We start from the raw sequence: 17,264 nt of genomic DNA on the forward strand, positions 1-17,264 counted from the left end.
TCCCAAGTTGATGGCAGTATCTGAATGAATTATTCTCATATCCATAAAAGGCAAACTAGTCATTACTATACTAGTCTCAATGTGTAAATTCAAATGAAGGAAAGAAGGACACCACAACATGAGTTACTTGAATAAAACTGTATATTTTACAGATCTTTGTACACTTTAATTACAAAACTGTATGGTACTAAAGTTTTTAAAATCAGTTTTTTGGTCAGAGAAGATTTAATCGTCTTGTGTGCAATTACCATGTATATACAACGTCTCATGTTAGTGATTTTTTTCTCCAAAAAAAAAAAAAAAAAAGCAACCAAATAACTCAAACGTTCATACACTCTGAACATAAGACATGGCTTAAAGATAAATATATTAGTAAATAAATATTCAGAGAACATATTTCCATTTATGAAATGTGTTTGCTATACAGGTAAAGAAATATACACAGATTGATTTCTAGCCTTTTTCTTTTTTTTTTAAACATTTGTAATGGTAATGACAGAAAATAATTATATTCTTAAAAAATTAAAAAATATTAATTTTTGTACACATTTTTAATCTTCTTAAGTGCTAGAAACAATAACAAAAAAAAAATTAAATAGTGACTCGAGTACCCCAAAATGTTATATTTGCAGTAGGTACTTATCTCTATGCAAAAGGCAAGATTAGATTCTCACTTGATTACAGCACTGGGTTAACTTTTATAAATAGGGTTATTTCAGAAAGTTTTCCTCTTGTGTAGAGAATGTGTATATTTCATAGAAACAGTATAAGAAAAACAGTCTGCAGGACAAACAGAAAGGCATGAATGACAAGCATTGATATCGCAAGTATGTATTATGCATGGCACGATATGATTCAAACGGATACATTGTGGGTATGTATAACTGCATCTTTAAAAAAAAAATGAAAAATAGTCACAGTACAATATGGAACCCTTATGAAATGAGTCTTCTCCAGCTACTTTCCTTTGGCCTTTTGATACACGCTTGAACCTTTTTATAGATATTTATAAGAGCACGCCTCATTTAGGAAAATTGGGTAAGTGACACTTTTTAAGGGCTTCAAAACAAGTGGTAGAGTGCTACACTCCACTTCCGAAGTAATCTACTTACCCCGAGACACTGTGCAGTGTCTTTAGATATATTGCTACAAATAGCTTTACCAGCGTAAGGCTTTTATGTTTTGTTTTTTTGCGTTGCTCCGGCACATCTCATACAGGTAGGCCACTGCTGGACAGAAATGCAATGCATAAAACAAATTCTGTATCATATTGAAATAGACCCCAGTGTCAGCCTTGCATTCACATTTCTATGCATTTCTTTTCTGTAATATATAGCTTCATCTCCTCAGAGAAATGTGTGGGTCACAGACACCTAAGAAAGACCCATTTCCCTGCTCTTGAAAAAAAAAAAAAAAAAAAAGATAACAAAACAATCATGTCTTTCTGTTTTGGTATAGCTATGTCCGTACAACCTATTTGAGTTGGTGGTTGAAGCTTTATAGGCAGTCAGTGTTCGTGTGCGCACATATACATGTAGATGCAAATGTAAGTGAATTAAGAGTGTCATTGTTTTTCTACGGATAAATCTCAGATCTTGTTTTTGACAAAATCGGAAAAAAGAATCTCACAAAAAAATATGCCCAGATTGACTTGGCGCTGTAGGAGCCCAACCCTTCGATGGCAGCAGACTGCGAGTAGATACACAACCTATACTTCTAGTTTCAGTTAACAACTTCCATCCATACTTTTTGCAGTATCACTCTGTCCCAGTGCTATGGGGACACAGTTTGGTGCCCAGACGTTTGTGGCCCACAGGAATGAACTCGATACACTGTAGATCTAGAAATGACATTTCAGTAGAAATCCACACAATCTAAGATGATAACATTCAGCGCTCGGAGAGCAACGTTAGAACAAGGCAGCTGAGGGTTTTTCAATGATTGACTGACTGACTGATACGGTACCAAATACATACTTTTGAGTCCCTTCTGTCTGGGCTCTCAGTTCATACACCCAGACCTCCCTCATTTGTTGAAGTACTGCTTCCCAATGCAGTGGGGCTGGCACTAGAGAGCTGAGGGTGAAACAAAGCCCTGGTCTCCTCCTCCTGAGGGTAAGGCTGACCTCTAAACTGTCCCGAGGTGAAGTAACCCTCCCTGGGCTCGTGTCTCTCCGCTGTCCGCACCTCTGTCTCCACTGTCACACTAATGGGCAACAGACTGCTCTGCGTCTCCGCCCCTGCGCCTAATTCACTATCTGTGTCCTCTGGAATTATGGGTATCCTCTGGTTGAGTTCGCAGCAGCCCTGTCCCGAGCAGGCTTCCGAGTCCGGGTGAGCGTACTGCACGTTGACGGCATAGTCCTCTGCGTAGCGCCCGGCCGCCGCCCTGTGCACCGTCATCTCTTTGTAGAAGCAGCAGGGCAGCCCTTCGTAGCTCACCTGCTCAGACGAAGGGCACAGGTGCTCTGTCGCAAAGTAGTTCTTGGAGGCGACTGCGCTCTGAAAGTCCAGGGCCCTGTGAAAGCGTCCGGCCGCGTGCTCCGACATGTCCTGCCCTTTGCACTCCATGTTAGGAGGGAGCACCTCGAAGCAGCAGCTACAGGCGGCCGCCCCGAGCTCCCCCGACTCCTCCTGCGCCCCGGAGGCCTCTGGAGCCCCCGCTGAGGTAGTGCTAGTGTTGTTACTGTTCTCCCTGGGTTCCAGTGATGAGCGACTGCTGTAGTTGGGCTCCAAGCTGCAGTTGGAGAGGTGGTCCCCCGAGTTATATCCCGAGGCTCCTGGAGGGAGCTGGAGGCAGTCGTGTCCCAGGGGAGCGCTGGGGGGCGACGAGGGGTCCTCTGTGGGCACCGCGGAGCACGCCACAGCCCCCGACTCCCCCGTAGAGCCCCTACACGGACTCTTACTGCGGTACACGTAGGGATCATAGTCACTGCTCAGAGAACTGCGGAAAGTGGAGCAGCTGCCATACACACCCTGGTTACTGACCTCAGTACAGTCTAACATAGAGTCACTGGAGGAACAGTGGCACTGGCCCGAGCTGCTGCTGCTGCTGTCACTACCGGGGCAGTCTGCTAGGTAACCGCTGCACACCGAGCGGTGGCCGTGGTAACAGCTCAGGCCAGAGGCGCTGGCGTTCTCTCCTATCCTGGAGGAACCGGCTGGCGCCATGTGCACCACCGTGGGGTAAAGCAGTCCAGGCTGGAAGGCCCTGCTGTGGTGGGCCTTGTGAGCGCCCCCTACCGCCCCGCCAAGCTGCCCCGCCATAGCAGGGCCCGCCTGGCCCCCGTCGGGCTGCTGAGGGAAAGTCAAGCCCTGAAAATAGTAGTGCTGGTACATAGTCTCGTACTGCGAGAAGCAGGCTGCGCGGGAAAAGTTGCGACCGTGGAACTTTGGTCGTTTGAAGGCTCCGTGATGCGGCTGTGCTGGGTAGGCGGGGGGGCCGCGGTGCTCCAGGCCACAGTGGTGGGGGTTGAGGGAGTGGTCCAGGTGCAGGGTGGGGTGGTAGCTCCGCAGGAAGGCTGAGGTGGACTGGGCCGGGTACAGGCCCTGGGGATCAGGGTGCTGGTCTACAGTCAGGACGGTGATGGGGTTGCCGTGGGGATCCATGCTGGTCCTGGTGGGGTAGGCCGTCACCTGGCCCGCACGGTGCACCCTGCCCGGGTAGTGCACAGGCAGCACCACACGCTGACGACCGTGGACCGGGTTCCCAGGGTCCATACACGCAGGGCCTGGATTCCCCTTCTTTTGCTCTGTGAAGAGAGATAATGTAACACATTAACATCGACTCTATTTTATAACCAGGGAATTTTTATTTTCCTCCACTGAAAAAGTTGTTTCCGTCGTTGCTGACAAAGAGTGTTTTATCTGAAGATCAAAGCAGAATAGTTTGAGGCGGTGCACCAACTCACCGATGATGTTGTGTCTACAGTGGGGGCAGGTGTGATGCTGCAGCAGCCAGGGGTCCACACACTTCTTATGAAATCTGTGAGCACAAGGGATAACCCGCAGCTCCTGGAGAGGAAAACATAAACAGGATTTAGCTGCACTGTCATCCACAAAGTACAAATAAAGCGACGACTAATAGCCTTGATATTTATTTATTTATTTATTTAAATGGATTATCCTATTTAAATGTTGAGTTATTCCAGTTCATATTGGTTATTTGTGTTCTAAATAACTTCATTAAAAAAACAAGTTTCACAAAGTCTCCTTACTGCAGGTGGACAAAAACATCAGATTCCAAAAGAAGTAGGGCAAGTCCTCAAAAGGCTCTTGCTATGACATTTTTTTCCGTTAATTAAATGAATGGCAACAGTCCAGCGTAAACACAGAGGTGTGAGTGAAATGGCCAAGTGAACTGTTGCTTTTAATTTAATTCAAGAAGAATGGTTACTTTACTTTGAAGCCGTCTGGTAGCACCTTTTAAGGGAACTTTCTAGATTTAATATAAAAAGGGTTCATACCAGGGCCTGTTTTTTTTTTCCCTAGTTCACTAAATGCTGTACAGTGATTCCACATAAATTCAAGTCCACAGTCATTTACTAGTCAATTCCCACGGCAATAAAAGACATTTCCAGAAAGTTACTAAGTTGTAGCTTAAGGAATGTTTATGAAAAAACTGCAATACGGTTTAAAATTTCACATAGGGTGAATTAATGTGGTTAATGTTTGAGAAGAGCCGAATGTCCAGAGGGTGGCAGCAGAGACACACACAACTGTCAACTGCCGGGACAGTCTTGAGTCTTATACAGTTTTTTTTAAACTGAGGAACCAACTCGCATGCTGAAAAACCAAACTCCTTACTAGATGCTACAGCACAGTAAAAAATACAATTTGATGCTCAATGTCACATTTTTCTACACCAAAAACAAACAAACCAGAAGCTTACACTTGAGAGCTGACACAGAAAAGGAGGCACCACTTTGTATTCACATGGAGAAATTGGTAAAATTCCAAGGCACAAACGGGCACCGTGGATATGAACTGTAATATTGTTTTCCAGCCAGAGCTCCTTCTCTGGTGTAAATACTCTTGTGGCTTTTAATGTGACTCATCGTTGGGACTCTTTCCCACTCAAGCTTTTGTTGCCTGGTTCACTGCTCAAAAATGGCTTTGATGCCATTCAGCCTTTTATATTCGCCACTTCCTCTGTGCAATCCTGGCGCCACGCTTTGTTGTGTTTTCTTCTCCTCCTTACCAAAGAGACACATAACCACAAGAAAAATACACACACACACACACACACACACACACACACACACACGTATGCGCACGTGCACACACACACACCAACTATGTCCTCCTGGTTACTGGGGTCCGTGTTGATCGCGAGCAACGCGTTTACAGTAAACCCCTCAAAGTCTGAGATTAGGAAACATGATTTGACAATGACTTCCTAAGGATTAAAGTAAGGGCCACAGTGGGAAAACAGGAAGCATAATCACAACCCAGTGCATTCTGGGTAGCGTTATCTCTCCAGGTGCTCTCAAAGACTGAACCAAACATCTGAAAAGGCGCCGGAAAGAACGTCACAGAGGTTGTTTTTTTTTTTTTAAACGGGACTGCGGTCCCCGAGCACATCAGGGGAACTTCCATTCTATTGTCCAGAAAACTGCATTATGTTTCAAGTCTACAGAATATGTAATGAAAAGGAAAACAAGCTCAGTGGGTAGGTGGACCACACAAACACTGCCAAGAGGCCAGAGGTTTGGCTCCAACATGCTCCACTTTTGCACGTATGGTGGTGGTGGTACTAACAAGTCACTTTGGATAGAAAGTGGTCACAACATGCAGACCATGTATGTCACTTTTGTGTCTGCGCTTTTCTGTCCCTACTTATCAAAATATTGGGCTTTCTGCTGCGAGACGACACCATTCACCACACTCTATAAAATAATGAATCAATGTTCTGAGTATAACCCTAAAATGAATTTGAAAACACAAACTAAAACTACTAAGTTCTGGTAATGTGAGGGTATTTTGAAGAATGTACTTTTCAAAGTCAGTATAAATTACATTTTTTTTCATGACATCTCAATGAATCGAATTGGTTCAATATGTCTAGCAATAGAATATGAGACTGTTCAAAAAAAATAATGCACACAGATGAACATCACAACAAGAAAATGTTTGTTCTCTCTATAAGAAGCCTCATAGTTCATTGAGAAAAATTGTATGGCAATTACTTTTTCCAAGTCTCCAATTGGACAAAGCAGAGCAGATAAGGTCATAGCTTCAAATCAAAGTGTCTTCTCTCACCTCCCCGTCGATGTACTTCTCCAGACAGATGGCGCAGTCTGCGGTGGAGCTGCTGCTCAGCGAATCAGACGCTCCGCAGCTGCTCTCGCGCAGGACCTTCCCTTTGGCCTTGAACTTCCTGGTCTCCATCTTCTCCAAGGCCTGGATGGCCATTCTGTTCATGGAGCTCTGTGGTGGGAGAGGCATTTTTGATTAGCCACATTTAACTTGAAAAAAAAATAAAAAATCCTTTAAATCAATTTCGAAGTGAACCTGAAAGCCATCACGTCAATATGTCAGTATCAGCATGTGTTTACTTTTGAACTGTGTTCCTCTTTGCTGATGTTGATGTGAGGGCTGATGTCATGATTTATCTTCTTGACACACAGTACATTATTTAGTCAAGTTAATCGGACAGATGCTTTGGAAATTCTCTTGTGGTTGTGTTTAAATTTTGCGTTTGATTTGCCTTGCCTTTAAAATATTACCAATTTTTTGAATTAATCGAAAATTGAAATAAAAATAACAATTTAAAAAATATGTTGACACACACACACACACACACACACACACACACACACACACACACACACACACACACACACACACACACACACACACACACACACACACACACACACACACACACACACACACACACACACACACACACAGAACTACTTATTGGGTTTAAACTTAATGCTACACATGTGTAGTCGTCATTGTGATTTACAGAGTTATTTATGCCCAGGTTTAAGTGAGCTCTTCTTCCGGAGGGTGTTTCTAGATAATTGCAGAGTCTTGAAGGACACGTGGATATCCTGGTCAACTACAGAGCAATGAACTTTGACATGAAAGTCGCTCTCATCACAGGGTTGACTATCGTAAAACATGAGGACTTAAAAATCGAGATTCTTTTAGTTTGTAATTAACTGCTGTCTTGTGAGGGTAACCCAAAAGTTTAGTAAGTAAAAGCTGTTTTTTCCCCTTAGGATTTTACAGTTATGTTGGTTAGAAACATGCTAACACTGTACAACAATATTTGCTTCACAAGCAGTTCATTCATTTTTGCACATTTTGGGAAGGAGAAGTTGGCGCGCGTGACTAATTCGCCTGCAGTGTTAATTAACCACCAAAAGGAAGTCACGACAAAGTCAACCCCTGCTGTGACACACACATACACACCCACCCATTCTACACGATTAATCACTCACTCACACACACACCCTATGAAGTCTACACACAAACACAAACACCCTCTGAAGTACACACACACACACACACAGACACAGACACACACACAGGTGGGATTACACCTGACTTAATGGTTGCCGCTACAGATTTTCTGATCCGTCGTGACATTTCTGTACGTTTGGCTCCGACAGCAAACCTTTTCATCAGTCTTAATTAAATGCTTAGCCTGATTCACGCTCGCCTAACGTAAGCCTCCACTGAGAGCCTTTCGTCAACACATGGGAGATGTCAATCAACAGCCGTGCTACTGCCGTTTGCCACACAAAGCCAGGCCGCGGGTTGACAGGAATAAACAAGTCACGGGGTGTTGGTAATGTTGGTTTTGTGTGTAAGAAAATGTAGATTTGTGACTTGTGTTCTAAAGAGTTGTGATGGTGTATTGTGACACTGACCTGGCTTCTCCTTTGCTTGAGCTTGATCTTGATGAGCAGAATGAGACAAACCAGCGACACCACCACGAAGAAAGCCAGGAAGATGCCCATGTCAAAATATTCCGTGGGCTGCTGTGGAGAAGGGGCGAGAGAAATAAAAAGGTTTGTCAAATAATCTTCACATGCAGCAGGTTAAAGTGGCTGGGTTAGTATGAGGTTATTTAGCCTGGACACAATTCATTTTCTATTTGTTGAAGATTTCATATTAGTTAGTTGCTCAATGATGTGACTTTTTGACTTTTCAAAAAATAGGAACATCATTCATTTAATCTCAGAATAGTTTTTTTCTTATAAAATCACTGATTTACTAAAGGTACGTGCTTCATTTTTGTAGAAAATCAGAATATACTGAAGAGATTTGCTGTTGTCTGTAATATGTTGGGGTTTTTCAACTGTTAGTTTGAAAAAAAAAACAATGATTTTTAATTCATCAGGGGTTTCTAATGTGATGATTTGGTCATAATCTTTGGACATTTAACAAACCAAATAATTAATCCAGCAAATAATTAGCAGATGAACCAATAAATCATACAAAGGTTTGGTTCCAGCCCTACTGCAGAGTTCAAGAAAAACTTTTGACATTCTCCATTTTTCTTTAGGAGGTAGGAGTGGACTCAAATAATTCAGTCCCCCAAACAACAGCTCAGAGCTCACATAGAATGGCCGGATTGTTTTATTCTTCATCAAGAAAAAAAAAAGCCTCTCTCCGTCTCTTATCGGACAGTCTCTGGCTTTCATTATGTCAAATTATTTGACCTCAAAGCGTGCTGGTCTCTTATCAAATATTCCAAGCAAACAAACAGCTCTTTGAATGGGCTGATATTAATCTCCCACAGCCAGCGAAAAAGTCCTAGGCCTCGGGGCAGCGGAGAGCAGGGAAGAAAGGGGACAGGGGTCACATTTCACAGCTGGAATTTTTTTCGTTTTGTCTACACATCTTACATTCTTTTTATTTAAGTATAATGTTTAGTGCGTGGGGCCTGACACAAACATGTTGACCTCGTCATGTGTTCCTCACATGTGCTATTGATTAGCCCCCCCCCCCCCCCCACCACACACACAGGTTTTGGGGTGAGCTCTTACCCTCGGTGGTCTGTGTTGTATCCGAGCGCGAGCCACTTTCTGTTTGTTGACGATGTCCATCAGCTTGACGGCGTCGTTGCCCTTCACGTAAACCACTGGCCGCTTCAGAGGATCCTCGCCCATTTGGTTGAGCTGAGGAGAGGAGAGAGAAACATGGCATTATGGGAAATGTAGGATATAGTGTGTTTTTTTTTTAAAGCTTGACCCATATTTTGACCATGTGTATAAGCCTGTCACTTCTGAGTTCCCTAACTTTATGCAAGTTCAATATACACACTGTTTCTTATTTCACTTTTTTGTTTAACTGGTGATCAATTGCAAGATTTTTTTTTACATGTGAAGAGGTATAAATTTGGTGGGACGTTCTGACTTTAGTCTGTATATTGTGTTTTTGGCTTGAAAGTGAACACCAATACCTAGTGACAACTATAATATTAATATAGTGTCAGGATAAAGCCTTCAGAACTTCATATCAATTAAATCCTAATATGTTATAGTCACACCCTAACACAGTGGCATCACACTATAAGAAACCATCTAAAAATCACTATAGTTGAACAGCTCAAAACTGATTGACCAACGAAATGTGTGATGCAGTGTCACTGACAGACCAAGCTTCATTTTTCGGGGAGCAACAAGTTTGAAAGCCACTTCCGTCTGAATGTAGCAGACAACAAAGGGGGAAAATGACATATAGGCTCAAGACACGGACACTGTGGTCGCAGTTTTCGCCAGAAGGAGTGGAGGGAAACAGTCAATGAATGTAATGTTCTGGCTTTTGGAGTCAGTTGACATTCTCTCTCTCTCTCTCTCTCTCTCTCTCTCTCCTCCCTTCTCTCGTCTGCTGGGTGGAATCTGTAATTTGAAAAGCCCAAGGGAAATACCGAGGATATTCGCATTTCTATTTCTTGGGCTGTCGTCATGTTTCCCCCCCAGTTAAAATACTGTACGTTCTGGTTTTAAAGTATAGACTTTGAAAAAAAAAACGTTTGATCTCGGGCTTGATTCTACAGCGCTGCCTGCTCCCACTTTGGAAAGCCACCACCTACAGTATGTCTAGATTTGGCTATTGACAAACAAGACACCTATACCTATGTCCTTTAACAAACTTTGAAAAGAGAAAACTTAACTGTTGACATTAAAGTTAAATCACAAGCTTAACTTTTTCTGCTGTTGGCCCCTCACAAACAGTATTCATTGAGATATAAAAAGGAGGTCAAGTATATTAACTTCATAAAAGCCTTCTCTCACTCATTTCGGGCCGGGGGAACATTAATTCTCCCTAAGCTCCTCCTCCCTGCCCCACGGCATTGTGGGTCCTGTCTCTGCCGATCGGGCCGCTCTGACTGGAAAAGCCTCTCGGGGGAATTTAACATAGCAAGCCCGGCGCTGCCTTTTGATGTGGTCTGTGCGCAATCCCTTTTATCTCTCAGCTACGCACTTTATGACCCAGCAGAAGAAGAAAAGAGAGAGAGAGAGAGAGAGAGAGAGAGAGAGAGAGAGAGAGAGAGAGAGAGAGAGAGAGAGAGAAGAAAAAAGAAAAACCTGCAAGTCCAGGCCTGGTGTGGTGTTGGGTGAATACCACAGGAGAATTCTTGCGACAAAAGGCGTTCAAGAGAAGCAACTTATGTATTATAACTCTAAACTGCAAAGACAAGAAAGAGTGCAAAGAGGTAGGAATGTGAGTGTGAGGCAGGAAATACACAGTGTTCTTACTGCGGCCTGTTTGTGTGTGTGTGTGTGTGTGTGTGTGTGTGTGCTCCACCAAATGTGCCCTCAAAGACAGCAGATCCACAGTCTCGGGGGAATGAGGTAATGTGCGCGCTACCTGTGCAATTATGAGCTCAACAGAGTTGGGTCATGGTCTAGTGAAAGCTGAACCTGCATATCCATTTTGGGTGCTCACTCAGAGAGCGCAGTGCACACTGTCTCCCTCCACAAAACAACAAGTTAGGAGAGGCTCAAAGGCCCAGGATGGCTGAATGAGGAAGGCTTTAGTGCAGAACTAAAGATAGAAAGACCCTTTTTCTTTGTACAAACAGCACACACACACACACACACACACACACACACACACACACACACACACACACACACACACACACACACACACACACACACACACACACACACACACACACACACACACACACACACACACACACACACACACACACACACACACACACACACACACACACACACACACACACACACACACACACACACACACACACACACACACACACACACACACTGTTACGATCTCGACTTCCAAAGTCTGATCTGTAATGAAAAGCTAGTATCTAAGTTTATTAGTTATGTCCTATTAAACCTGCATTAACTAACCTGTAACCCAATGCTTTAACTACAACCCTTATTACCATCAAAGAGCTTCCCTACTCTCACGGCTTCCGCTGAGCGTCTCACCCGGGCTCCAGGAGGTGAGCGCGCGGGATCTTAACTACTAGACTGCCTTGGGATTCTCTTAGATAAATAAAAGTGTCCTACTTAAACCCACTGTGTTCAGCGTTTCAATTCTTCTAAACGTATTCGTCTATTTCAGGAATCTCGTTTAGGTGTGAAATGTAACACTTTCTATTTGCTCCTGATGATCACTCCCCTATTTTAGGCAAAGGATATCTTTCACAAGTTATTTACCGTAATTTTTATGTACCCGATGTTTATTAATTCCACCTCCTATAAAATAGAACAGATATACTATTTTCAGCATTCAACTACACGCGTTAAACCTGGGAAGCCATTAAAAACAATTGTCTTTCTTTGATAAAAAAGGTATTTGTTATGAGGTTGTGTTTGTTTTAAATCAGTAATGTGCCGTAGTGTGGAGTCAATGTACTTACCTCCCCGGGGGGGAAACGATCTCTTTGTAGAAAAAACCTATACCTAAAGTCCTTCTGTTCCAGCTATAAACTAATTCAAACTGAGGCTTTACAACATTTAAGGGATTTTATTTACAAAATACAAGAGAGTATAGAAATATTACATAAAATGGACAAGAAAGGAAAAGAAAGGAGGTTATATGCCTATAAACTCATCAAAATGGAGTATTTGCTCATTATCCCCTAGTAGATGTTAACTTGGTATTTTTCACAATTTGTCAAAGCACAAGACCAGAGTAATTGCATGCTCTCCGATTTTAAACTTGCGCTCTAGCCCTATCTAACATCCCACTGAATCTGTAAAAATGATAAGGACTTAAGGAAGATTGTTAACGACACCAGTCAGTAAATGGGAGATCTTGTCTCAACCCAATCTCCATTAATTCCAATCACCATTCTATCAGACCCCTGTTCTAATAATCCCCATCTAAAGTTTTAGAGATTTTTACCAAGTCATCTGTGTTTCAAGAGTTTTAAAGAAGTGTTTTAAAAGACTCTGCCTCTAAGTTCTTCGAAGTCAAAATTCTTTCAGAGTATTTTGGACTCACAAAGTTTTTCTAAGTTTTTCTTCTGCCTCCATGGTTAAAGGGACAGATAGAGTGTGCTGGAACAGAGCGTGACTAACTATAGAGTATATAGTAGTACCTGCAAAAAGCGGCCCAAAAAGGCCTTGTCCTGCTCAGAACGAGCTGTTATATAGTAATCTGAGGACCAATGAGACTTGGAAGAGAGGGAGGAGTGAAAAAGGCACAGCTGCACGGGGGGACCAGGTAGCCCCCTTCCTATGGCCATATAAGGTCCTTCCCCTTCCTCTGGTCAGCTTTTACCCTGATGAGCAGTCACACTCTATTCTGTTTCATTAAAATTATCCTACTTTTACCTATGACAAAAAGATATACAAATGTCACAAGATATGCACAAGTAATAAGTTGCATCAAGATCACCTCACTCAACACACACACACACTTTTTTTTTTTTTGCACAAACCTGGTCGATGGCATCCGGATTCTCTGACACGTCGAAGATGACGGCCGTAGCTCCCCGCTGCACCGCTCTCTTCGCCTGCCAAACACAGAACAAAGACATCGTTAGGTATCTTCAATAACAGTGAAGGAAAAGAACAGAAGCCAGGGAATGTATAGTACGGTTAGTTTGTAGAATGCACTCTCCCGATTCAGGTGTTCACATTCAATCTTGGGCCACTAGAGGGAGTTCTCTGCCTGAGTGTAAGCCCCGTGCAGGTCAATGTTGTGGACTGGGCAGAAGAAAAGAGACCAAAGAAAACTAAACAGGCCAGAGGTAAACAAGCCATTGATAACGTTTTGCTGGGATGCACATGTGGTCAATGTGTTTCTATTTCTCTGAATTCTGCATGATTGTTAGCATCTGCCACATTGTGCTAACAGTATGACAGACTCCAAAAAAAAACTGTTTCATCCCTTTATCGAGAACTATAGCGCGCATAGCTCCACTTGAATTTGAATGGAAATGTGCCTGTGCGCGCTCGGAGAAGTTGAATAAAGTCATCAAGGATTTCAGACTGCAACAAAAAAAGAAAGAAAAAGAAGTGAGCTTTCATGTGAGAGCAGGGAAAAGTCACAGCGCAGAGGTCTTTTGAAGACTTCTGCTAAAGGCAAAAGATAAAGGAAACGCTTGGATCTGCAAAAAATAAAATGAAAGAAAAAGGCAAGTGTCTCCTTGCAGAATCCAAATTGCCTTTCTCCTCATCTTGGGATAAAAAAAAGTTCCTTTATCTTAACTCCTGCTTTTCTATCCTACTACTACTACTACTGCGCTCCATTGGCGGTGCCCTATTTAGACAACGTTTTGATGTGTGCACTACATGATCTAAAATAGTGCGGGCCGGGGATCATATCCTGGTATTATCAAGTGCCCTTGGGTTCTGGCCAGCGCTCTTCATAACTGGTGGGGAAGGAGGGAGGGGGTGTGGGGGGTGGGGGGTAGATCAAAGTGACAATGTACAGTGCTGTGACTGTGTGAGCGAATGGCTGGAGAGTGTCACGGACAGAGGGGAGATGGGGAGAAGTGGTATGTGTGCGGGGGAGGGCGAGCAATCATCATGTTGATTTCTGGAGATGACAACACTCGACCATGGCATGTCCAGATATATATATATATTTTTTTTGCATCTTTTCACACACAGAAGAAAGAGGAAGGGACCAAATCACCACTAAAAAAACAATGGTTAACCCATGATATACTGCAGAATATACAGCAGTACTCTCACTGAAGTCTTTTAGTGTTGTGCTGCTGGTCCACCTTTATCCGCCGACAACAGCTCCACTTGCCCTTGGCATGAGATGTGAGAAAACTGTGTGACGTTAGCGGAGACAATATCTAACAACTGTTGGCTCCCATTCTCTGGACTGTGAAGGCCACAGCATAGCGATAGACGTCAGTTTCATAATTGCCCCGACAATTCAGTGACTCTTGTATGAAAGCAGCTGCATTCCCTACGTTTCCACTTACTTTGATACATTTTTTTCCCTTAAATTTGTCACTTACTTTGAAGTTTGGACACGGGCTAAGACTTAAGATCATTTCATAAATCATATTTCTGTTGAAAAGCCCCTCCCAAATAGTGTTTGGATCTATACAATTCTAGAAAAGTCTAGTCCACCATCAGTCCAGATAGCGCTCGTATGTACTTATAAACAGTCCAAAACCCAAATCTTTCCAATGTATTATAACCATAAAGCAGCCAATGTATGAGCTAGATACTTCTGGGAATAGCTTATCTGTTCGGGCACACATGATTCTTTGATTTTTTTTTTTTTTGCAGCTCTGTTAGTCATTTCCTGCTGCTTCCTGAGTGGCATCCAATGTAACGTGATCCGCTTCCCTCAACTGTAACTGTCACTTTTATCTTGGACTTCCTTTTTCCACGGGGCTGTTGCATTATTTTCCCATACTCCCTGTGTGTGTGTGTGTGTGTGTGTGCGTGAGAGAGAGAGAGAGAGAGTGTGTGAGTGTGTGTGTGACTACGAGTCTTTAGAAAGAGGTTAATGATTAAATACAACTGTTCAAGAAGTCGCATGTGTTGCTTAGGTCAGATTGTATTCCACTCAATACACACAACGGCCTTCAATTGTTTTAAACAGTCCACTTCTAAGAAAGGAAGGGAACCAGCTGTATTACGCATTCTCCAGAATCAATAACCGCCAATAACAGTGTCAATAATGACCCTAAATATAGGTTATATATTGTATATTTCGTTAGAAGTAGCTCTACAATGCAGGGGGAGTAATGCTGCATGGACAAGTCACAGCAGGTGGATATATAAAAGCAAAGTAACAAAAGGCCTTTAATATAAAAGGGTGGCATAGGCCTACTGTATCTGGCACTCTGTCAATTCAAATTTGACTATCAGCTTCAGGAAAATGTCATAACTCTGAATAAGACTTCCCCATCGGTTTAATCCAAAGATAAGATGTTTGTGAATCTAAAAGACTAAAGACTAATTAACCCTGCAAACTGATTTGTTCTTTCCCCAGCAGTGTGTTCAAAAAAATCCTTATCAAACAGAGAGATATTTCAAAACACACAGACGCGATACAAACACAAGCCTCTTACGACTTTCTCCTTGCTACTGCTAACCTCCTTTACATAAACCAACATGGCTGCTCTTTGCTTTTTCTTCTTCTTCTTCTTTCACTTTTTTTGTACTGTAAAAGTTCAAAAGGGAGCAGAGCGAAACGTCGCTGGGCTTTTCCCTCTCACCCAGTTTCTCTCTCTCTCTCTCTCTCTCAGCTCCTGCACACTGCCAGGCTCCAGCCCTCCATTTAATTCCGCACAAGTCTGCCCCTTTGATGTTAGCGCTCCCAGTTAATAATTAATAGCTCTCGGTAAGACGCTTTGAGAAGAAAGAGATCTCCCTCCTAAAGAATCTCCAGTCGGGCAGGCCTACTAGCTGTGTGCAGTGCAGGGACTTGCCTGACGACAACAAAAATGCACCCACAGGCAAACAGGCTCTCTTGAAAAAAAACATGACACATCTTCCATACCTTAAAAAAAAAATGATTTGACCTCGGACACCAAAGAAGAAGACCAAATACTTGTTGCTTTGCTGTAATCTACAATGTCTCTTCTCTGAACTTTGGCCATGTTGCTAAAAAAAACTAAAAACTTTGAGTGATGTCATGGTGTTTACTTCACTGACTCAACTCGGCTTTACAATTTCAAGTGGCAGAGCTCCTGTTTAAAAAGGAGATATGGTGCAAGATAGGTGACCTCTGCAGCAAAACCTTTTCTAAAAGATGTATTACCCACACACTGGCAGCGAAAGCGTTCATTCAGACCAGTTTCATTGAGATTAAACAGGAATTTCAAGAAAGTCTATTCATTAAATTGGTCGGGGTGTAGTCGACGGGCGGATGACATTTTGATTGTTTCGTTCATGATTAAAGATGAGATGAAGGCACACAGAGATTGTCTATTTATAGGAATCCAATATTTCAAGGGTGAGCGACCGACTCACTCACTCGTTTTCTTCAAGCCATCAGAGTGCAAAGAAGTGATTTATGATGGATAGAAGTTTTGAATATTTTTATTTTTTTTACAACTGCGACTATAAATAAAAAAGGTAATATGTTTAAGAAGTGGCACAAAGTAACTGAGAAAATTCACCCAAGTACTGTACTTTTTAATGTACGCTTTTGAGGTACTGTTGATGCCAAACAAATACTGTTACTTTCGATGCTTGAAGTACATTTTGACAAGTCTTCTATACTTTTACTAGATGCAGCACTTTTACATTGAGTACTTTAAAAAATTTTGGATTGGCACTTCAACTGAAGAAAACAATCTGAGTAGAAGACTAAGGGCAAATCACGAAATTCCACAAACGATCACTGGTCCGTGTATTTTGAGTCTTCCATGTTAAAAAATCAGAAAAGGTTTTAGTCGCAGTTGTTACCGTTAAGCCGTGAGGCGTTAAACTGGAGTGCAAAAAGACGGGTTTGGTAAGTGGCAGTTTATGACATGTGACACTTTATGTAACATTTCTCTAACAATACATCCAGGTCTAATCTACGACAAAACGTTGAGACAAATAGGAGGGTGTGACGAGTAGGAAGAAGGCAAAGTAATCAAGAGGAACCGTCTCCCCTTGGAATTCTACTAAAAAAAAATGACTCTGCTTATATTTGCCTCAAGGCTGAAACGTGATCTCATGGTCTTGTCTTGATCAGTCATCCATGCTCACAAATCAGCTAAAGTCTCACCCAGTACCCGCGCGCCTAAGAGGGGGGTGGGGTGGTGGGGTGTTGGGGTAGGGTAGAGTGTCACAGGTACTTCTCAATACTGCCGGCTAAACAAACTTCCCTGCTGGCTCA

At 42.7% G+C, this 17,264-nt stretch overlaps 1 protein-coding gene across 2 annotated transcripts in view; it reads right to left on the bottom strand.

The window, feature by feature from the left end:
• Window positions 1-234: 234 nt before the first annotated feature.
• The window catches only part of znrf3 (zinc and ring finger 3), a 67,167-nt gene continuing 50,137 nt past the window's right edge, over window positions 235-17,264 (bottom strand). Inside the window, exons 3-8 of one of the 2 annotated variants that reach the window (XM_080042893.1) lie at window positions 12,898-12,972; window positions 9,008-9,139; window positions 7,886-7,993; window positions 6,261-6,428; window positions 3,911-4,013; window positions 235-3,751 (exon numbers count right to left, since the gene is read on the bottom strand). In XM_080042893.1, coding sequence (XP_079899019.1) covers window positions 2,007-3,751; window positions 3,911-4,013; window positions 6,261-6,428; window positions 7,886-7,993; window positions 9,008-9,139; window positions 12,898-12,972 — 2,331 coding nt within the window. In that variant the 3' untranslated portion in view covers window positions 235-2,006. Of the gene's footprint in view, window positions 3,752-3,910; window positions 4,014-6,260; window positions 6,429-7,885; window positions 7,997-9,007; window positions 9,140-12,897; window positions 12,973-17,264 lie in introns of both variants that reach the window. The other variant, XM_080042892.1, reaches the window with a different exon arrangement.

Source organism: Ammodytes marinus (assembly GCF_949987685.1).
Source record: "Ammodytes marinus genome assembly, chromosome: 2".
Classification (NCBI taxonomy): Eukaryota; Metazoa; Chordata; class Actinopteri; order Uranoscopiformes; family Ammodytidae; genus Ammodytes; species Ammodytes marinus.